Source organism: Marmota monax, unplaced genomic scaffold (genome assembly GCF_021218885.2).
Source record: "Marmota monax isolate L192 unplaced genomic scaffold, Marmota_monax_Labrador192_F-V1.1 WCK01_AAM20220418_F8-fsc00030, whole genome shotgun sequence".
Classification (NCBI taxonomy): Eukaryota; Metazoa; Chordata; class Mammalia; order Rodentia; family Sciuridae; genus Marmota; species Marmota monax.
The window spans coordinates 5489695-5514076 of NW_026691988.1; the positions used below are offsets into that span (position 1 = coordinate 5489695).

Here is a 24382-nt window from a genome sequence, read left to right on the forward strand (position 1 = left end):
TTCTTTGTTTACCAGCTTACATATTTACTGTACTTCTTCCTCTCTTTCTCTAGAATGCATGATCCAGGAAGGTAGGTTTTTGTTGGTCTAAGTCAAGCTGATCAACAGAAGTTTATGCAAACTATACATGTATTTTAAATTTTCTAGTGACTACATGGGAAAAGTAATGAAAAATAGGGAAAATTATGTCATTTAAACCAGTATATTCAAAATATCATCTAATTTGAAGAGATATGTTTTTTTTTTTTCATAGTAAGACTTTGAAATACAGTGTGTCTTTTTACACATAGAGCATGTCTCAGTTAAGACTAGCCAGGTTTCAAGTTCTACATACCCACATGTAGTTAGTGGCTACTTAGAATCCGTTGAACTGCTTGAGTCTACTTCATCTCAAAGCCTAGACAGTGCCTCATTACCCAGGCATTCAGTAATGTCTTGCTGCATAGAATATCATGTGTTTTGGACAAAAACAAAACAAAATAACAAAAACAAAAACAAAACAAAAAAATCAGAAGTTGTTTTTTAGATCATCCTTTCTTGGAAGTTGGTGGGGCAAGGTAGGGTGAATGCTAGAGTTAATTGGATAAATTTTTCAAAACAACTTCATGTGCTGCCTAAAGTTATTATTATTAAAGTTATTACCAGTACTTGGTAAAAGGCAGTTACTTCAGTAGTCCAATTTAAAATATTTGTTTAAAAATTGATGCATTATAAGAAGTAACTAGTAGGTTATTCTTTAGCAATTATTTCATAGAATTTTAGTTCAAATCTTAGTTTTAAAACAAGAAGAGTATTAGTCAAGAATACAAAGTTCCACACATGCAGGGTGAATAAGGCTTAGAGATCTGCTGTACAGGGTCATGCCTATAGTTAACAATACTGCATTGTCTACTTAAAAATTTACTAAGAGAACAGATCTCATGCATGTGTGTGTGCTATAAAGAAAGAGGGTGGGAAAAGCCATTGGAGTTGACAGACATGATCATGGCATAGATTGTGGTAATGATGTCACAGGTATAGTCTTATCTCCAAATTCATCAGGTTATGTTCTTTAAATATGTACACCTTTTTTTTCAACCACACCTCAATCAATTGAATATTTGAAAAGAAAGAAAAGTAAGAAAACCTAATAGATTCAACTGACAAATACAAAATAAGAGGGGAAGAAAGGCTTCATTTCTAATCCCTGCCCTGTTATTATGGGACATGGAACAAGTCATTTAACCTCTTTACACCTTAATTTTCTATTTATAAACTGAGGATTTTATCCATCATGCCTGTCTTCATGGGTTACATGAGATTACGTATTGATAGTCTTAATATAGTGTGCCAAAGAGAATAATTGCTTAATAAATGGCAGTAATTATCATTATTGTGATGTAATAGAAATTGAACTTTACATATTAAGATCCTATGATTTTCATTTTAAACATTTTAGTTTATATGCTTCTAAATTTCATTTTCATCACATATATTGGTTAAAATTTTCTTATAGATCTGAATTTGAAGTTTGCTACATAACCACTTTCAGGCTAATCTTTCTGGTTCTCAGGATGGTCAGATAGGAACTGAGGTAAAAATAATATATACCTAAGTGGTCTTTTCCTTTTTGGTCCATCTTTTGCCCACCTCTTTTTGTATCTATGAAAACTAGGATTTGGATTTCAAATATGGGTATGAAGTTCTGCCTCATCTCTTGGCCTGCTTGTTTCCATTTCTTTCAAAACAAATTTGGTAGTAATTTGGTATTCATTGAAGACAGAGGTTCTATGTATTCTGTAGGAGTGTTCCATCCTTCCAGAACTATATGGTGCCATTCACTGAAGTGCCATTGGCCTTCAGTTCACTTGAGTTTATGTTCAAATTAGTCAGAACTGTTAGCTTGACCTCTCTATGTATGTTTTTTAATGATTTATTTAGCATCTCTTTATTACTTCAGAAATAAGTTGTGAAGCAATTCAGAAATGAGTTGTGAAGCAATGTGTAGATGCCATAAAATGACTATTTTTTTTAATTTAGTCTTTGGTGAATCTGAAATTTCCTTGCAAAGACATATAAGATGATTAGGTTATAGTCCACCTAATACTTCAATCAATTACAATATTCTAACAATACTTTGTCAGAAATATTGGTCAAAAACATCCTCTTTTCTCCCCATGACTCCTGTCTGAATTTAGACCTTCACCACCTTCCACTGAGGTATTGAGTGATTCACTTAATAAACATTTAGGGAGCATCCAGTCAAGGCTGGGATGTAATGATGTATGTCTAGGGCCAATGCCATCTCTGCATTCATGGAACTTCTATTCTCTCTCATTGCAGGAGACTCTTGCCTATACTTCAGCCTTCACTTTGTTCCCTCACACACTGTCTTCGAGGGCAGCACTACTCAGTTTATCATCCCCCAAAACCAAAGCCGAATGTTCTCTCTGATAAGTGGATGCTGACCCATAATGAGGTGGGGGGGGGCATGGAGAGAATGAAGGAACTTTGGGCAAAAGGGGAGGAAGGGAAGGGGAGTGGGTACGGAGGTAGGAAAGATGGTGGAATGAAATGAACATGATTACCCTAGGTATATATATGACTGCACATATGGTGCAACTCTACATCATGTACAACCAGAGAAATGAAAAGTTGTGCTACAGTTGTATACCATGAGTTGAAATGCATTCTACTATCATGTATAACTAATTAGAACAAATAAAAAATTCATATTATATACATGTATATTATAGACATTATACATTAAAATATATATTATATTTTATATATTTATAATATATATAATATATGTATATTTACATATATATCTATATCTATATATATATATCTATATCTATATATATCTATATCTATATATATATATATATATATATCTCCACTTCAGTGGTCTGCATTGCCCAAGGTTAATTTCTAGACCCTTTAACTGGGTACCAGGACTTCATAAGGTGGTTTCCTGCCAAGCCCAGGACAGGGAAGTGCTGATGTTCTCCATGTGGAGTTTTCAAGAACCAGTTCAGAAATTGTTCCTTTTTTTCCCTTCCCTTCTTCTTTGAGATGGAGGAGTTTGTTTTGTAAACACAGCACTTCAGATAGTTGTACCCTATACTAGTCACAGTATACTAAATACTACCCTTCCTTCATTCAACCACAAAGTGAACAAAAAATTCTAATTGCAACCATCTGGATGAAAGCATAGCTTTACCAATATCTGAAAAAAAATCTATTTTTTTACTTATACTAATTATTATTTAGAAGTCCAGGATTTCATGGGTACTAGATAGTAAAAGAATCAATAGATTTGTATTATAATTATTAGATTGGTATTATAATTAGTACTTTGAAAATGAATTAAAAAGAATCAGAACTTTCTGGTAAGTTTTTTGGAAAATGACGCTTTGGAAAACCAAGGGTAATAAAGAAAAAATGGTTTGTCAATAAGTCACAGGAAGCTTACCTGGCTCTGAGTCTTGCCGGGAGTGTATGTTTTTTTTTTTTTTTTTTGTTGTTGTTGTTGTTGTTGTTTTGTTTTTTTTGTGGTGTTCTGGAGCTTCTCTGCCAGTCTCAAAGGTAAGTCACCATGGTCTTAAGGAAAGTAGGATTCATTTGGAGTGTTTTTTGTGTATCCATTGGGCAGATCAGATGGTTTCTGGTGGTGATTTAGAGGAAAGAACTAGTGGGAAGGAAGGATTGTATTTCCTGCTGTCTTTCCCATTTGGTTCCTATTTTTTTCTTGGACAAATTTTTAATGGACATGAGATTTTGGTGGATTTTCTGGTGAATTTTGTATTCACATTTTAAGAAAAGTATTCTTCCCCCACCTTTTCTGTCTTTTTCATTCTCTTTGTCCTTCTCCTTCTCTTCCTCTTTTTTCCCCTGCTCTTAAAAACATTTCTTCCTTCCTCTGTCTCCTGGTGCTAGAGTTCCATGGTAAGGGAACAAATAGAACAGAACGACAATCTCTTTGCTTCTCAGTTTGATTTTCCTATTGTGTAAATGTGTACACTGGAAGCAAAAGAGAGTACAAAGTTAATCAAGGAAATAATTGGTTTCCCAGATTACAAAAATGTCTATGATTGGAAATGAAAGCAAAAGACACAGATTTTTGAAAGTGTAGGGCTGTGTGTGTGTGTGTGTGTGTGCGTGTTAAGCATTCTTCTAAGTGTGTGTGTATGTTTTAAGCATTCTTTAAGAGGAGGAAAGAATTGCTTTGTGAGCTAGAAATACAATACTGTACAAGTTAAAACTTGTCCTTAGTGGTGCCTTTAATTTTGCAATTCACACCACATAAGTGTCTCTATGCAGTATATATCGAGTAGACTTTTTCACTTCCAAGTCACATATTAGAAGCTGAAACTGCTGGAATCCTGTGGGTTGCATAAATAGGCAGGCCATCACAATATGGATATCCGGAGTGTATGACAGTGGACTTGTAAATATATATTGTGCACTTTCCATATTAATGAAAGGATTTTTGAGGTTTATTCTACTATGAATGCAATATACCTTTAAGACTATGGTATCAGAATAGGTATCTGGGCTTGATGTTAAATTTTGAAAGAAGATGGATATGTGCTTTCCCTTATTTAGAGGGTTACAACATACATCTCTTCAGAATGGATAGCATAGCCTGAAAAGCAAAAGTTATTCTCATTCTTTACCTTTCATAGGTTAGAAACCTCAAAATTGAAATATAGTCTGTGAAATATACTGCAAATATATGTGAAAAGTCTAGGAGCAATGCCTAAACTTAATTGATGTGCTGAGACATGTATAAAACATACAGTCATTGGATTAAGAAAATGAAAATTAATATATGAATGTTTTAGCTAACACTATACTGTGCTCCAGAACCTGGTGTTTATTATTGTGTGCTTTAGTGGGAGACAGGAGCAGTATCCATTGGAAAAACACTTCCTAATGGACTAAGAACAGTATGGCTTTCTCGTTCCTAAGTGGGAAACATGGTTCTTTGGTTTCTTTGTTCCTCATTCCACTGGTCCCCAGCAATTTATGCTGAACATTTTACATACTGATGGAGACCAGCGAAGTGCATTTGGCAGCTGTTCATGGGATAATAATGAAATACACTATTTAGTACTGCATGCTGTTGCTGTAAAATGTGGGGAGTATTTTATAGAGACCTTGGTGAGCAGAGCTGTATCCACTTTAATAAGTGTGTGAACCTGAGTAAGGAAGTTATATTTTCATATGAGAATAACTACTACTTTTTTCTTACAGGTAAAGAAAACGTGCACAGATTCCGATGTTTCAGAACCTCAGAATTCCAGGTACAGTAAAATAAAGATTGAGACTCCTCTAAGAAAAATTGAAGCTTCAAAACTAGTAAAATTTTATATTATATATCAGGTACAACTGAGATTTGAAACACTGAGTTTGTTACAGAATTTGTGTGTGGAAATTACATATTACCTGGCCAGGGCACCATTAATTATAACATTAATAAAAAGAGATTGTGATTGAAGTTGGTTTTAAAGAATAACAACAAATCTCTAGAAATGATTGAAAAATATTCTCTTAGATGTCATATTAAGTTAAACTTCATTTTTCAATCTGATCTTTTATAATGTATTTCTATCAGGAATTATGCTGGGTATTGAATAACAGTCAAATCTGTGTTTACCAAAAAATAAAAACCATAATATTTCTCTTTGTAATGAAACACTGCTAGATTTTTTAGAATACTATCAAATTAGTAAATGCAACATTAACTTGGCATTCTCTCTTTGGTTGTTGGGAGCCGGTGGAACTGAGGAATCGAAGTATGAGACCACTTCACACAGGAACCTAGTGCTAGGGCTAAGGATGTAGCTCAATGGTAGAGTATTTGTTCAGGGCACACAAGGCCCTGGGTTCAGTCCTTACTGCTGAGGGATTTGCTAGTACTGAGTTGTTTGCTAGACCAGATATGTTTTAATCTCACCATTCTCCTTCTTTCATTTCCATATTCAGGCCTGAATTTAAAACGGATAAGTAAAAGTATTATAAATACCATGACAATAATAAACTTATGTTCTTAATCTGATGCTAATGATATGACTTACCTTAATAGATTAAGAAATTCGCATTTAATTGTGAGTTGGTACTAGTTATTTTGTCCTTCTTCACATAGCATATGATGGGTGTAGTGATTCTCTTAGTACAACAAAGGAATACAGATCTCAGTAAAATATTTATGGTACCATGATTTCCTTTTGGATAGCTAGATTGTATTATGTACCATCCATTTACCATTCAATAACTTTTCCTTTATTTTACACAGCATGATGTTCCTATAATTGATTCCTCTACATATTAAAGTGATTGTGATCTTTTCCTTTGGATCATTAAGGGCAATGTAATATGATATAGGATTATTGACATTCAATCTTTGTTCTTTATAGTTAGTTATCAAAATGGAACTAAATAAATTTATCTTGTTGGAACATTAAGAAATGGGTGAACAAAGATATCCCCCCTACCCAATGAATCCTAATCTAATATGCAGAGAAGGGAAGGTGAAAGCTATATTCCTTGTAGGGACTTCCTTCCTGATCATTTTGCTGACCTTTATGAGTAACCAATCTGTGAATTACTTTGCAAGGATTATATACATTGATAAATTAGTAAAGTGCATGTCTTGAGGATTAGTAGAAAAAAGAGAACAATCATCTTCATTATATATCGATTTTTTTACATTTGAAGCCACTCAGGAATTTTGACATATAATTTTATACTTAAGTAAAATTTAAGTAACAGAATGCTTCCAAATTGATTCGGTGTTCATGAAGTCATCAGTATGTTAGAGAAGAAACAGAGTTTAGTGCTTAATGAGTTTAATCTTAGAATGACATCATTTTTTTTTTCAATGTAGAAAATTCCAATCTGTATGACCTCAAGAGTAATAGTTTTAGGGCTGGGGATGTTAGCTTATTGGTAGAATGCTTGCTTAGTGTGTGGGAGGCTGTTTGTTCAATTCCCAAGCACTGAAAAATAAAAGTGAGAGGAAAAACATAACTTTACTTTTAAGATAAATAATGGCTATTTTAAGAGACTGTTAAAATGTATCACATTATTTAACAATATGTATCTCTGTGAAATTGAAAATTAGCTGCTGTGAAATTGAAATTAGCAGTTGTTGAATAGAAATTAGCAGTTGTTTTCCATGGACCAGCTACTCTTAAAATTACTGGATGTGCAATATACATGGGTAAAATCAGACAAATCACTTTCTGAAAACTTTAAAACTTTGTGCAGTTGAAAACAAATGAACAAACAATCTTATTAAAACCCGATATGGAAAAGCCTTTGAGAACCTCTGGGCTTTCTTATTGGTTCAAGGCTGCCCAGATGTTCTGGCAGTACTGATCTCTCTCCTTTTACTGGTACACTGCCCAGTCTCCACACTCCAGTCACTGTCAGTGACAGAAGATGTGGCAATATTAGGTCTGAGAGTACTGAAAGTGGTACTCAGTTAATGTAATGATGGAACACAAAGAAAATAATTAATTATGCTAAAGAACACTAATTATGCTAAAGAATACTCTGCAATGAAATAATAACTACTGGATAGTTCGCTCATCAGAGATAGCTTAAAGTAGTTTTTATTATATGCATGTATAGAAGTTCTGTTTTTATAACAATTATCAAAAAATAATAGACACTAAGCAGTATTATTTTATTATATATAGATATGGATACTTTTTTTGCCCATTAAGACCACAAGCATTCACAGTCTCTCTTTCCCATTTCTGATCCACCCTTGTGTGTGTGTCTTTGTGTGTGTGTATGTGTGTGTGTGTGTGTGTGTATGTGTGTGGTATGAGACAGAAACTCAGTTGAGATTTAAAATTTAAAACCTGCAGCTTAGTAATTCCATTCTATATAAATCTTAAGTAAAAAATGGAACTCAGAATGAAGTACTGTCTCAGCATAAAACATAAGCTAGAGACCCACTACCATACCAAATGCTGCCTCACTCAGAACCCGAAGCAAACGTCATTCATTTATTTAGCTAGCTTTACAGTGTGTTGGTTTTGGATTCAAAATGATTAGAATAGATGCAGATGGAAAGTGTTTTTATAGTAGGGAAGTAATTAAATTGGGTGTGGAGACTTTGTTAGAATCCTCAGAGTGACATATGTGTATCAGCAAATTCTTTGTCTTGCTTGGCCTTAATTCCTCTTTTGGAAAGAAATGCTTGGGCTGCAGATGTAACTGGCAGATTGGGGAAAAGAGAATGTATAAACCCATGCAATGTGAGTAGGGCAAAATCATCTTCTTAGGAATAAGATAGTATGTATACACTAAAAGCCAGACATCAGGGACAGTATTTGCAGTTTCCTTGAACTATTAAACTTGATGTCCTATGGAAAGGGATATAAAGTGCTTCATATAAAAATTTACTCCACTTGGATGTTTTTCGTTTTTTTTTTTTCTTCTGTGTTGTTAACTATGTCCAGATTATACTCTTATTGGCCTTTGTTCTTAAAACTAATATTAACCATAAAATATATACCTGAAAAAACTAAAATTTATAATTTTTGTCATGTTTTACCTTACTTGAAAATTAAGTCTGCTACTAGATAGAGCATCTTAAGTGATAAGCAGAAACATTTTTAAGTTTTTTTTTTCCTATATTCATGGTGAATTCATTCATGTGGATTTGTTCCTCCTTCAAGTCACTCAAAAAATAATGTTCATGGTTCTTGTTTAATATAATAGATGGTTCCTAGATAAGTGAATATTTTAGCAGATGTTTCCATGAATATCCTTTTTAAAAAAACCTTTCTATTTTTTATTTCAAATATTAAGTGAAGATATAAGATATAATTTATTTCATACTTTAATTGTATTCTGTATAAATATCTTAGAATGCTGCTCTGTTACAGTGGCCTCCATAATACCAATTGAGTTCCTTTCATGATCTTTGTTCTGCTTCTCTATGTCTTTTCTCTTTTGGACCTCTGACTAGTAAAACATTTTCACTAAGAAGAGTTCAGAGACATAGAAAGGAAATGCAACTCAAATTAAGCAATTTCATTTTATACTTGTTTGGTTAACTAAGAAGTAAAAGAAATTATAAATTTTGGTGAAATTGGACTGTGATGTGACTTCTAGAAATTACACCAAATCTTTTCTGTCATAGCTTTGTCTCACCCTGCCCTCAATATCACCAGTAGAATAGAGTAATGAGATCCAAGGGAGAATATTAAAGTAGAGAAAGTACTTCTAGGTACAGAGGAACTAATATGGTAGTTTTTCCATTTGTAGAGAAAAAAGAAGATTTTGTATGTAATGGTGAGGGTTGGCTCTTATCTATTTCATAGGTTAAAGAAATTGAGTTTGCTGAGAACTCCGTGGCTATGTCTTCTTGCTCTGGACTTGATTAACTTCACAATTATCAAGTGAATGGCAACATGACTGTCCAACTTTAAAGAAGCTTTGAAATTAATTTTGCTTTAATAGCTAGTATTTCAGTGAGCCTCAAGAAGTTTATCTATTGAAGATCTAAGTGTAAAAGCTTAAAAATGCAATTAATTCATCTTATGTAAATAGTTGTGATTTAGCAGTATAACAGTTAAAGTATTAAGTTATGCATATTTATTTGCCAGCAAAATAACTTTTGCAGTGCTTCCAAAAGACTGAAATATTTATCTGCCTATAATTGCCTGCTTAAAAATTAAATAGTATGTTGTTTTTCACAGCAGGGAAAGCTCAGGGCCCTTCATGCATATTATTTTACTGTGTCAAATCTGAGGTCTGTCTAGCCCAATATTCTGTCTCCAAGATGCATTAAAAAAAAAAAAAATCATGACTTCCAGGTTGCAGTTCCTCAAACTTGAATATTTTGGGATGTAGTTCTAATAAACCCTAGATTCTCTCAGTAACACAATCTCACTGTACAGTCCATGGAATTATGTAACCATTTGTTGGGCATAGTCATGTTATTAGCATCCACTGGTTTTTCCTATTAAACACAGAAAATTACTAATCACATTGCAAACTATTTATCAAGTATTTCTAGTTATTTAAAACCACTTCCTTTAAGTTATATGGTTATACTTCTGAAAATGAGAGATGATTGATGGATAGATAGATATTCTAAGAATGTGATTTAATTTCCTTTTGACTTATTTAACATGAGTCATATTCTAATTTAATCCTTTTATTCCCGATTTGGGCAGTGTTTTGTCTAGTTTCAAAGTGTGAGCTTGTGTGGGTTCCTCTCCATTGTCTTCATTTAGGCTGGTATTCGCTGGAGGTTTTTTGGAATCCACTTTTCCTTTTCTGGCATATGTTGACAGATTCCTACAGGTGTGGATGCAGCTGGAGTCCTGGATGAGGATGAGTGATGTGTTCTGTTTTGCCATTTTTAACTATACCCTCAGTAGCTACCATATCTTTACCTTTGGGTCGTGGTAGCATTCTGAGCTGACTTCCTCAGAGAAGTCTCTGAGGTATCTAACTAAATCCCTGATAGCAGTGACAATTGAAGATTTTAATACCAGTCTCAAAATTTAAATTATTGTTTTCTAAATGTCTTATTATATATGTGTGCTGTCAATCTTTTTTTCTGTCTCATTGGAAACTCCTAGTAATTTATCCTTACTGGAAGCAGAGTTTAATGCTATCTTTATACTTGTTGATTTCTTTGTTTTTCCTGCTAGAGTTAATCTTTCAAGATTAAATGAGTAAGCAGATGAGAGTAAAATAATATGAGTGCAAGGCATGTACATATTGCTCCTCACAGAATAATTGATCTCTAAACATTGACATTGAACAAGACTCATCCTTTAACCTATTAAGGGAGGCAGAGAGGCTACCATTAAGACCTTACCATTTATACCTCTTCATTCAGATAATTGTTTGGCCTTTGCTTCACTGTCTTCACATCTTTTATTCTTGATTTTTTTTTTTTTGCTTTCTTTTTATTTCTTGTCTTTTCCCACATTATCTCTGTTCACAACTCTTGCCATGGTTTGGACCTTAGCACGTTCTGCTCACCAGAAACTGAAACGGAAGGTGTGTTTTATAAATGAAGAATCCCATGTGATTCATGTGAAGAAATAGTAGAGGAGACTGGAAACTAGGTAAGTTAGCACAGATCGTGGCTGGCTTGAATTCAGTTGTTTTAGATCACACTCTTATAGGCTGTAGCTACAAATACAAGCCAGTTAAGGCAGAGAAGGAGAGGTTTGTTTTATGTTGCTCTGTTGTCATTTTGTTCTTTTAAACTCAGATATAATTTCTTAGAGAACTTATGAGGGTATGTTGAATCTCAGAAGGTGAAGACCTGGGGTTGCCCTCTTGTTCATGTCTGGACAGTACTTGTGCTATCTCTCCTAGTGGCTTCAGTATCTCCATCTCTCAGGATACAAACTGATTGATCAGCCTGATTTTTCTCCAGGCCCCACAGTAGGAGGATGTGTGATTTGTACATTTACCTCTTTAGCCTCCCAGGTGGAAAAGTCTCTCTCTTTATCTCAGTTCCAGACTTCTAGGGAAGGGCATGGTTATCAGAGAGGCATGGTCACAAAGCAGAAGTGTGGCTTTTAGTGGACCTGACCAGGTGTGTATGAATGAGGTATGGAAGAACTTCCAGGAAAGGGATGCTGAGCTCATAACCCAACAAGTGGCCTTTACCTTCCACCACTTTCCTTTATCTAACCCCCAACCTCCATGCTTTCCTTTATATAATCCAGCATGTTTTAAGGAAACTGAAAACACATCCCCATTCCTTAATTAGATATAATCCAATGACTACTCATCTCACTAGTATGGAGACTTATTTCATAGGTGAGACATTTATAACTATGATCTGCAAAGTGAATATTATTGTTCTAGGTAGACCTTTAAGCGCAGTGGCAGCCAAACTTCCAGGTAAGAACAGTTCCATTTACCTCTGTGTGAAGACTTTTACCAAGCATGGGCCTTCCCTGTGCTCATCTCCAGGTTGATCAGTTAGTATCCAATGGACCCTGTCCTCTGCTCTCAAATGCCAGTCTGAATGTGAATTGCTTTCTGCATTTTCTATTATGAATCTAGTTGATGGGTTGTTTAATTAATGCATTTAATTAATGTTGTTTAATTAATTTTTACTATAGTTTAAATTATTTACCTTTCTGAGGGCAATTTTACCAAAGTTAATATCTAAATCTGAACTTTTAAAACACTCCTTAAGAATTAGAACCAGCAATCAGTAGCCAGGAACCCAAATTTGAAATTTTGGCAAGCCTTCTTATAGGCATAAAGAGGTCACCAATAGATTTCTGATCAGGTTATAATAGAGCAGTGTGTGTGTGATTACAGAGCAGATGTGACATAGGCACTTAGAGGCAGGGACGCCAGCTAGGAGATTGACTTCAGAGGCCCCAGAGAAAGTTTAGCAAGTTGTCCTTATTTTCAGAGACACTGCACATTATTTTTTCTTGTGATTGAAGCACATTTTCCAAACTGTCTACATTGAATATTTCTTTCTTTTGTTCTAAGTATATGGATATGTATATGAAATGGTAGATTTGGCCTGAAATGTACATAATGGCTGTGAGAGGGTTCTGGCCTCTTTTTTCTGACAGTTACATTATTCTCCAGTGATGCTGAAAGGCCTGACTTCCCCACAGGTATAAATGTTAATTGTAGAAAATTGCTGTGTTTCTTGTCAACCTCTCCCACAGTAAACTAAGCTCATATGAAATCTTATGAAACAGTCTTTCTGCAGATTGTTAGTTGCTTGGTGCTTGGGATCAAACCCAGTGTTTTATGCATGCTAAATGTGTGCTGTATCACTGAACTACATCCCTGTCTAGTGACTTTTATCCAAAGGACCTAACCAGTAAAAAAAAAAAAAAAAAAAAAAAAAAGAAAGAAAGAAAGAAGAAAAAGAAAGAAAAAAATTGCATCACAGGGAATTAAAATTGTTGCAAATGGGAGTCATGCCCATTTCTTGAGCACATAGCATATCAGCTGGTGGTCCGCTTAGGAGGTACTGAACTGCCATATATCCTTATGGTCATTCTAGACTTGGGGCATTATTAGTGAAGAATAATAATAAACTTGATGTAAGTAGAAACATAGAAACTTTTTGGGTCCCTCTTCAAGGTGGAAGAAATACGATCTGATGGCTTTCCTTTCAGCAATTCAATTACAGCAACACCTACTTTTGCCCTTAAACTTGCTATCGATCAGGCATCTACTATGTGACAGGCATTGTTTGAGATAATTTAGTGAACAAAACAGGAAGTGTATATTGACAATGAAGTATTCTAGAAGGTAATTAGGAGAGCATTGTGAGCAATAGATGATTTTTAAATTGGGTGAGCAACTCCAAAGAGAACAATACCACTAGGATGGAGTGAGACCAAAATTTAAGATCTGAAATAACAATATTCTAGAAAAAAACTACCATTTCTCACCTATCCGGGATTTTGAGAATATTTACGTGAAATTTTATTAAATGCGTTGCAAATAAATTTTTCTTCCTCTCTCAAATACTACAGGATGGAACTGTTCCCAGGCAGGACACCTCCCTCTGCCACACCTCACACCCTCCAGGACCAAATCTTTGTCCTGATTGGAGGACTTCACCAGCCAAGCCTTTGGAAAAAAATAAAAATAATAAAACTCCTTAAAGTTTGTGTCTTAAGATAGATGAGGGTTTAGTGCAATCCCCAAAATCTGAGTTCTAAAGATACAGAGATTCTCCTCATTATATCATCATATTTCAGTTGTCTTAGCAACCTACAGTGTTTTCATTTGTTTTTCAATAATCCAGTGAATGAATGTGGTCTTGGTTCATGTGTTTATGAAATTTTAGCACCTGATACTTGATGTCTTTTGAGTTATTTTACTGGGCCAAACAGTGATCTTTCTATTCTTAAAGTTCATGTAACTAAAATTGAATTTGAATTTTCTTCAATATGTGAATTTCTAATGAAAGACTATCTAACGTAAGAATAGTTGAAAATATGTATATATTCTTATATTTTAAAAATGCTCTCATTTTAATTGTAGTTAATTTCTAAGGCTCCACAAACTTGGCAAACTCAGTTATCTCATAGTCCTTTCCCACACAGTTATACCTGAGAACTGCTGAGAAACAAGAAAAACCTATGACACATCTAGGTGTCTTTGAGTTTTCTCAGAGTAAGTTTTTCTCTTTCTGTGCACCTAAGTCTAAACTGCAAACAATTCCTTTTTCCTACTAACAGGAGCATCCAAGTATCTGGATCATTTGGGGTATTTTTGTCAGTCTGCATCCTATACCTAGCCCAGTATCTCGCACGTAGTAGGAGTGCAATAAATTTTTATGTGAATGAATGAATGAGCAGTTAGTTTTTCCTTTTGGATAAGGGGGAAATTCTTCATATTTTTACCTATAAAGTTGTTACTACTGTATGCCATGTAATAACTAATGAAGTTTAAACGTTATTTGTGAACAAGATCAAATTTAAGAGGGACATTTAAATTTACTATAAAAGGTAGGGTAACTTTATTTCAAGTTTGTTCAAGTACAATCCCAATTTACAGTTGCTATCCCAGCATCCCTTACTTTCAGAGAAATCTAGTTTGAATGATAAATAGTGGATTTAACTTAATTAAAATCTTCATGGCCTTAGCAAACTTTTCAAGATAAAAAACGTAATAATTTCTCGTTTTCTATCCTTCCCCACTTCCCTTTTTTTTCTCATCTTCTCTATCTTATCTTAGGATGATTTTTATAACAGAGCATGGGCACTTGTATCTTTAAAGAAACACAATATGTGAAAATGCTCCTTAAAATAAAAGACCGCTCAAGAAATAACAGTTTTTGTAGGCTTAATTTAAGTAGGAAACACATCTGTTGCATTCTGTCACATAAATAATTCCTAGAAATTTTATACTTCTCAAAACTAATACCACCTTCTCACGAACACACACAGTGTTATTACATCGTCATTACAAGAAGGGATCCAGTCTTATCTTCTATATTTTCCCTGTGTCACCCATTCTCTCACTCTCTGTTATTCTTCACATGCAGATCCAAAGTCCCAAATAATAGGGGTGTGGGATATCACGCTAGAGCTGGGAAAGGAGTGATGAATGTGAGCTGGCAGAATGCCGAGACAGATGCACAACACCCATGCTGTGGCAGCTGCCATACTGCAGATCATCGATGTAAGACAGGAGCATCACACATAACTTCAGATGGGAGGCAACACCAGGCTGATGTGCTCAGACATGACCAACACTGACCATCATGTTGCACATGTGCTCTTGGCATAGCTATCAGCTTAGGCATTCTTATAATTATTTTAGAAAAGTAATGATGAAAATCAGGGTATAGAGAAGACAGATGAGACTTGTGAGTGCATGTGGGCATGTGCAATGTGACTGAAAGTTAGATGACCTGTCAGATTTCTCCAAGGGGCATTTGGAAAGGTCCATTCTCTGTTACGTGGGACAGACCAGCACAAATGCAGGATGATCTGATACTACCCTCTTATAGGTCTCAGTCGTAGCCCATCACTGTGAGAATCCCAGCTTCCTGGCAGTTTTCAAACATTTCAAAGCTACTCAACATGTTTGACTGGTCAGAGAAGGCTGCTGGTGTCTCTGGACTGGGAAAGACTTGGGAAATTCAAGGCTTAGAAAATGGTGTTAGTTGAAGCCAGCCTTTTGAGGGCCCAGACAGAGTGCTTTAGCTTTCCTGGAAAGGACATTTTCTTCTGCAGCATCTGACAGTTAAACCCAGGCATGGCTCTTGCAGACACTTGGCAATGAAGCAAGGACATCCTTGTGACAGTGTAGGCAGCAAAGCAGAATTCATCAATACCTCAGAAAAACAACCCAAGGTCAGTATCCCAATAGCAACACTTGACTGTAGGTGAGGCTTAGACAGAGTCAATAAGCTTCAGAGCCTGAATTCAAGGCCATTTCCTGACCTTGGGAGAGGAGTAAGGTAAAGTTTTAGAATTCTTTCCAAAATTCCAGTTTTTCAACTGTCTTTTTACTTGTTCTGTTCATTGCAATCTATCAGTTCTGTTCCATCTAACAGGTTCTTGATAGACGAGCATATGGATTTTTTTATAAAATTGAATTTTACTTTGTGGAAAAGTGTTATTGTTGTTTTTGTTTTTTTTTAATTCATGTGATGGAACTTAGTGATATTTGATGAATATTGGAAATAGTTGGCTTTTCACATATTAATAACACCTCTTCATATATTATTTGTCAGTACAATACTCTAGCCAGGGGTTGGAAATCTTTGGAACTGACTTATTTTCCTTGCACATATGGTATACAACCGAATTCCTCACATTCATCCTTCATGTGTCCTTTCTCCCGTGGCCCTGAATCCAGAGCCCATTAAGTTAAGGAACTGAGTAGCTGCTGCATGTTTTGGTGTAATAAAGGAGATATAAATGGAAAAAAAAAAGAGTCTGGTGCAAGTACTAGGCCTTGTTCTTGGGTCAAGAATTGGACGAATAGCAAAAGAATGTACCTACCCCTGTGTGCAATCCCTGCAAGCGACCAAACTAGTTTTACAAACCCTGTGAATTGATTCTGTGTGCCTGGGAGGGAGGGCTATTGAGATTAATTTACTTAAAGTATTTTGAGGTTTTGTTTTCGTTTTTTACTTTCTGTAAATAATCTTACCCCTTTTTAGAGAGGGAGAATTTTGTGTAATGGATTTTTTTTTAGTTAGATTGAATGTTGACAACCAAATTGAATCTATTATGAGTGGTTGAATTCTTTCTAAATGAGTGACTATGAGAACAGGTTTCAGTCTTTTTCTTATTTTGGGCACCTGACTTTTTTTTTCCCCAACTACTTCCTTTTCTCTTCATTATCATGTTGCTTTGACCCAGTTGACTTCTCTGTTTATTTTTTCAGTAATAACAGAACCTCAGAGTCTGCCTTTTTTTATTTATTTATTTTTTTATTTCTAAGACTTCTTCAACCAATCCTTTTGCATACATGCTATGGAAGGTTCATCTGAAAACTCTGGGAAGCCTCTAAATTGGTAGAGTCCAGAATTTCATTGACAGTATGAACATTTCTTTGGTAAATTGGCCATACTGTAGAAATGGGAAGGACAGGCTTCCTAAGTGAAGTCCTGCCATGGCTCCTTTGATTAAAAAAAAAAAAAGAAAAAAAAGTAATTTGTGGGTTAAAATTGGTTTCAGTAAAATCTTACCCTCAAATGAAACCTGTGGTGTATGTACAGGGAAGAAAAAAAAACCTGGTGTGATTGGTACCTTCTGTAGGAGGAAAGTGGACAGACCTGGAGAGCATCCTGTTAAGGGAAATAAACCAGACTAAGAAAGCCAAAGGTCACATGTTCTCTTCATATGTGAAATCCAGAGAGAAAAACATAAGAGAGAAGACTTCGTGAAAGTAGAAGGGAGACGAGTAAAGGAGAAAAGGGGGGTCAGGAGGGAAGAGGGGGATAAAAGGAGAAGTACTGGGGAATGAAATCAATCAAATTATGTTATGTGAAACTCATTATTATGTGTAAATATCATACACCAGTAAAATTAAATAAATGGAACAAATAATAAGGAGAAAACAATAACAAAGACATTATAAAGCATGTGAATGAGGGTGAATTAAATAAATGCAAGGTATGACATCACAACATGGTTATTGGTCTTTGGGCTAAAATGTGCCCTGCCATGATTGTTGACCATCAACTATCATCAACACCCCACCGGCCTCGTCCCATTTAGACCAGCACCAACCAGCTCAGTGGGGCCCACAGCGGGTCATGGTCGGTGCAGATCAGCATCAGATCAGCCTGCTTTGCTGGTAGAGTTTCTGAGCATAATTTGTACATTCTCAGTATCTTTTCCTTATCAGACCAAGTATATTTTTAAATTATTCTAATTAGTTATATATGACAGTAGAATGCATTTTGACACATCATACATAGTGTAACGTCTCATTCTTCTGGTTGTACAAAATGTAGAATCACACTGGTCATGTAATCATATATGTATATAAGGTAATAATGTCCGATTCATTCTACTATCCTTCCTGCACCCATCACCCCTCCCCTCTGCCTAATACAGAGTACCTCTATTCTTCCTTAGCTCCCCTCCCTTATTGTGAATTAGCACCCATATATCAGAGAAAACATTCAGCCTTTGGTTTTTGGGGATTGGCTTATTTCACAGTATTATATTTTCCAGTTCCATATATATTGGAAAAAGAAGAGACTCATTATTCTTCTTAAAGAAGAATGAAATTATGGCAAATGCCATAATTTCATTCTTCTTTAAGGCTGAGTAATACTCTATTGTGTGTGTGTGTGTGTGTGTGTGTGTGTATATATATATATATATATATATATATATATATATATCATATTTTCTTTATCCATTCATTTGTTGAAGGCATTTAGGTTGGTTCCATACTTTAGCTATTGTGAGTTGAGCTGCTATAAACATTGATGAGGCCATGTCACTGTAGTTTGCTGATTTTAAGTCTTTGGGGTATAAACCAAGGAGTGGCATAGCTGGGTCAAATGGTGGTTCCATTCCAAGTTTTCTGAGCAATCTCCATACTGCTTTCCATAATGGTTGCACCAATTTGCATTCCCACCAGCAATGTATGAGTGTACCTTTTGCCCAACATCCTCGCCATCATTTATTGTTGTTTGTATTCTTGATAATTGCCATTCTGACTGGATTTGCATTTTTCTAATTGCTAGAGATGTTGAACATTTTTTTCATATATTTGTTGATCCATTATTTTCTTCTTCAGTGAAAAGTTTGTTCAGTTCCTTAACCCATTTTTTGACTAGGTGGTGGTGGTGGTTGTTGTTATTATTATTATTATTTGGTGTTGAGTGTTTTATATATCCTGGAGATTAATTCTATAACTGAGGTGCATATGGTAAATATTGTCTCACATTCTGTAGGCTCTCTCTTCACATTATTGATTGTTTCCTTTACTGAGAAGAAGCTTTTCATTTCAATCCATCCCATTTATTGATTCTTGATTTTACTCCTTGCACTTTTGGAGTCTTATTAAGGAACTCAAGTCCTAAGCTGAAATGATGAAGATTTGGGCCTACTTTTTGCTCTATTAGGTACAGAGTCTCTATTCTAGTGCCTAAGCTTTTGATCCACTGCGAGTTAAGTTTTGTGCATGGTGAGAGATAGAGCTTTAATTTCATTTTGTTATATATGGATTTCCATATATAACATATATAACATATATTTCCAAACCATTTGTTGAAGAGGCTATCTTTTCTCCTGTGAATGTTTTTGGCACATTTTGTCTAATATGAGATAATTGTATTTATTTGTGTTTGTCTTTGTGTCTTCTATTCAGTACCACTGGCCTACTTGTCTGTTTTGGTGCTAATACCATGCCATTTTTGTTATTATGGCTCTGTAGTATAGTTCAAGGTCTGATACTGTGATGCTTCCTTCTTCACTTTCCTTGCTAAGGATTGCTTTGGTTATTCTGAGTCTCTTCTTTTTCCAAAGGAATTTCATGATTGCTTTTTCTATTTCTATGAAGAATGTCATGGGATTTTAATAGGAATTGCATTAAATCTATATAATGCTTTTGGTAGTATGGCCATTTTGACAATATTATGTCTTTCCAAAAGCATGGGAGATCATTCTATCTTCTAAGGTCTTTTTCAATGTATTCCTTTAGTGTTCTATAGTTTTCATTGTAGAGGTCTTTCACCTCTTTTGTTAGATTGTTTCCCAAGTATTTTATCTTATTTTATTTTGTTTAATTTTATTGAGTCTGAATGGGTAGTTTTTCTAATTTCTCTTACATTGGATTCATCACTGATGTATAGGAATGTGTTTGATTTATGGGTCCTGATTTTATACCCTGCTACTTCGATGAATTCATTTATTAGTTCTAGAAGTTTTATGGTGGAATTTTTGGATCTTCTAAATATAGAATCATGTCATCAACAAATAATGATGATCTGAGTTCTTCTTTTACTATTTGTATCCCTTTAATTTCTTTCTTCTTCATAATTCCTTTGACTAGAGTTTCTAGGACTATGTCAAATAGAAGTGGTGATAGAGGACATCCTTGTCTTGTTCCAGTTTTTAGAAGGAATGCATTCAATTTTTCTCCATTTAGAATGATGTTGGCCTTGGGTTTAGCAGAGATAGCTTTTACAATGTTGAAGTATGTTCCTACTATTCCTAGTTTTTGTAGTGTTTTGAGCATCAAGGGACCAAGTATTTCTTTTTAAAGATTTTTTTTTTAGTTGTAGATGGACAAATACTTTTATTTTATTTATTTTTTTAATGTGGTGCTGAGAATCAAACCCAGTGCCTCACACATGTTAGGTGAGTGCTCTGAGTGCTCTACCACTGAGCTACAACCCCAGCCCGATAGATCAAGTATTTTTATGTGATAACATTTTAAAATTTTTGTAAACTATTCAATTTGGAGCAACCATAAATTACCTTTCATGAAGCACTAGTGAACTGAAGAAAACTACTTTTATTAAACTAGTACTTTATTTTTGGCCCCTTTTCAAGTAAAAATCACTGTGAGAAACAAATATTCAATATGATTCATTATCTGATTAGTTCACAGAATCAAGATGTTGGTGTGTGACACATAAAAGTGGGAAAGTTAGGGGGTTAAAAGCTGGTTGATACAATCTTGTGAAGGAAAAAAAGATCCAGTGAGGCCACTTATGTTGTAAATCAAGAGTATGTTTTCAGTGCAGATATTTTCTAATGATTCATAGGAGAATGTTTCAACTTTGACTACATCTGCTGAAAATAAAAATGTAAGTAGTTGGGAAGCATTTAATTCTGACAGGAGTCTGTACTGTGGCGTGACACAAAGTTCACATTAAATGACAATAGTTTTGTATTTTATCTGTCTCTAAAAGTAGTCTCTTGACTTCTAAAGATGTGAACCACAGTTTTTCTGCTGCACATTACAGAAGTAACTGGCAATGTGCCAGTAGGATTTCCAGAGTAGGTTTCTTAAAATAATATCAATGGGAAGATATTTGTTTAATGTTAGAGTGTAAATTTCTGCCACAGTTTAAACAAAATTAAATAGATAGTCAAAAGAGGAGCTCTTGTATAATTGCCAGGAAAACATGAATGGAAGGAGCAGTTGGGCAGTGACATCTGAAAAGATAGAAACCAGTGTTCCCAAAGGCCAGAGTGTTCACAAGGGTTCCTTCCCTCATTCTCTGACACTGTGTGATGGTTGTTTCTGAATTGCACGTCTGAATATCAGCATATTTATCTACATATTTCTAGCCTGTGGGTGTGTGCTTTCATAGTTTCTACTTAAGAGTTTCATATTAAAATGGCACACACTTAATATATATTATGTGCAAAAAACATTATTTTGTCATTTTGCTAGTGAACCATTAGTAGTGCATTAGTAGTACACTGTCACTAAAGTATAATCTAATACAGATATAAGGTAGAAAGTGGGGGCTGGGGTTGTGGCTTGGTGGTAGAGCACTTGCCTAGCATGTGTGAGACACTGGGTTCGATTCTCAGCACCACATATATAAAGGCCCATCAACAATCAAAAAATATATTTTGGAAAAAGTTAGAAAATGACATGCAAATTCTCTTATGTAAATAGTCAATGCCATTGTAAGGATTTTTGCTTAGCAACAGCTGTGAAAATAGAGAATAGTATTGTGATAGTATTGTGCCCTGGACACAATGAGTGATATTATGCTCAAGTCAAGGATAGTAATACAGTACAGGAAGTATAATTGGCTCCCTTCTCTTTTAACAACATTAATTTTTAGATATCTAGATTTCTATATTCTATTTAAGTTTAAATTAACTTTAATTAGCATCTGTCCCTTTTTGTGTTAAATTGTAGAGTTTTCTACCAGATTGGCTTAAATTTTAATCAATTCTGACTTTTTTTTTTTTTTTTTTTGGTACCAGAGATTGAACCCAGGGGCACTTAACAATGGAGCCACATAACCAGCCTTTTTTTTTTTTTTTTTTTGATATTTTATTTAGAGACAGAGTCTTGTCAAATTGCTGAGGGCCTGGCTAAGTTGCTGGGGCTGGCTTTGAACTCACGATCCTCCTGCCTCAGCCTCTGAGCTACTGGGATTACAGGCGTGTGCCACCATACTGTCTTGACTTCTTTTTGTAAGAACTTAATGAGTCTGATATGGTTCATATGGGCAGCTTAGTTTTGCAATTAGACTGCCCACAGATTGAATTTTCCTGTAGTGTCCTATCACTCTTAGAAAACAATATGAGACAACACTAGATCTTAGACAAGTCTACATCTTAGACACAAAAGGAATCCATATACAATTCCCCTGCTTATTGACATCTTAGTTGACATCTCATTGAATCTTAGTTCATATCCTCTTTTAGCTTGATCTTTTGCCCCAGAAATCCAGTATCTCCTTCTTCTGTTTTCATGAAGACTAGTTTAGATGACACTATGTTTAGTATTTGACACAGAGTAAATACTCAATGAAAGGCAGTTATTATCTTTCAAGGTGTATACAACTGACCCTCAGGAGTTATGAATTGACCTCTTAAAATGTGTCAGAAACTGGGGTTCAGCTTCCTTGGGAATAATCAGCCTTGGATGGAGGACCTTTTCCTGCATAGCTGTGTAATAGCAGACACTCAAAATTTTAGCAGACACAGGAAAAGGTAACAGCCAATAATAGTGCCTTGGGTGGACTTTACTGTTTTGTTTTATTTTTTATGTCCTTTGAGAAACAACTACAAGAAACCAAGGGGTGAAGAGGAGAGAGCTGGGAAATTGCTCACCACCCCCATTATGACAAGCCATAGTCACTCTAAGAGGACTTGATTTACCCTTTCCTCCAAAAGCCATCTATGTAATTTTAGTCAAAAAAAGATTTTTTTTAATGTTATCTGTCTCTATGTTTCTAAGTTATCTATGTGATTCTTGGGAAACTCATACATCTCCTTGATACCACTGTGGCATTGTGGCCTGACCTGTGTGGTTACCACAGATTCCATCATGGTGCAAGGATGTCTGACAATGGAATTAAAACCTCTCCAAAATTCCTCCTGAGGGAGAAGTACTTTGGAGCATCTGTTAAGTTGTTGTATGGAGGGCTTTTACTTATAAGGCCTTAATTTTCTATTTGCTCTTCATAATTAATTAAATAGCTCTCTAACTAGAACACCTGTCCTTTTTCTGTGAATTTCTAATAATGTAACATTTTAAAATGACTCAGGATCAGAACAAAATTCCAGAGTCAGAATGAAGCTGTTAATTGTTAGGGAATTTGATACCTCCATTCCTGGTGACCGTACTACTATTCTTTTTTTTTTTTTTTTAATTTTTTTTATTGGTTGTTCAAAACATTATAAAGCTCTTGACATATCATATTTCATACATTAGATTCAAGTTGGTTATGAACTCCCAATTTTACCCCAAATACAGATTGCAGAATCACATCGGTTACACATCCACATTTTTACATAATGCCCTATTAGTAACTGTTGTATTCTGCTACCTTTCCTATCCTCTACCATCCCCCCTCCCTCCCCTCCCATCTTCTCTCTCTACCCCATCCACTGTAATTCATATCTCTCCTTGTTTATTTTCCCATTCCCCTCACAACCTCTTATATGTAATTTTGTATAACAATGAGGGTCTCCCTCCATTACCATGCAATTTCCCTTTCCATCCCACCTCATGTATCTGTTTAATGTTAATCTTTTCTTCCTGCTCTTCCTCCCTGCTCTGTTCTTAGTTGCTCTCATTATATCAAAGAAGACATTTGGTATTTGTTTTTTAGGGATTGGCTAGCTTCACTAAGCATAATCTGCTCTAGTGCCATCCATTTCCCTGCAAATTCTATGATTTTGTCATTTTTTAGTGCTGCGTAATACTCCATGGTGTATAAATGCCACATTTTTTTTATCCATTCATCTATTGAAGGGCATCTGGGTTGGTTCCACAGTCTAGCAATTGTGAATTGTGCTGCTATGAACATCGATGTAGCAGTATCCCTGTAGTACGCTCTTTTAAGGTCTTCAGGGAAAAGTCCAAGAAGGGCAATAGCTGGGTCAAATGGTGGTTCCATTCCCAGCTTTCCCAGGAGTCTCCATACTGTTTTCCAGATTGGCTGCACCAGTTTGCAGTCCCACCAGCAATGTACAGGTGTACCCTTTTCCCCACATCCTCGCCAGCACTTGTTGTTGTTTGACTTCATAATGGCTGCCAATCTTACTGGAGTGAGATGGTATCTTAGGGTGGTTTTGATTTGCATTTCTCTGATTGCTAGAGATGGTGAGCATTTTTTCATGTACTTGTTGATTGATTGTATGTCCTCCTCTGAGAAGTGTCTGTTCAGGCCTTTGGCCCATTTGTTGATTGGGTTATTTGTTTTCTTATTGTTTAATTTTTTGAGTTC

General features: G+C 35.2%; 1 protein-coding gene across 12 annotated transcripts in view; it reads left to right on the forward strand.

Annotated features, from left to right (window-relative positions):
• Positions 1–24382, forward strand: part of Eya4 (EYA transcriptional coactivator and phosphatase 4) — a 270189-nt gene that overhangs the window by 134276 nt on the left and 111531 nt on the right. For all 12 annotated transcript variants that reach the window (XM_058581339.1, XM_058581342.1, XM_058581337.1 and 9 more), the window contains one exon: positions 5242–5291. In XM_058581339.1, coding sequence (XP_058437322.1) covers positions 5242–5291 — 50 coding nt within the window. The remainder of the gene's footprint in view (positions 1–5241; positions 5292–24382) is intronic.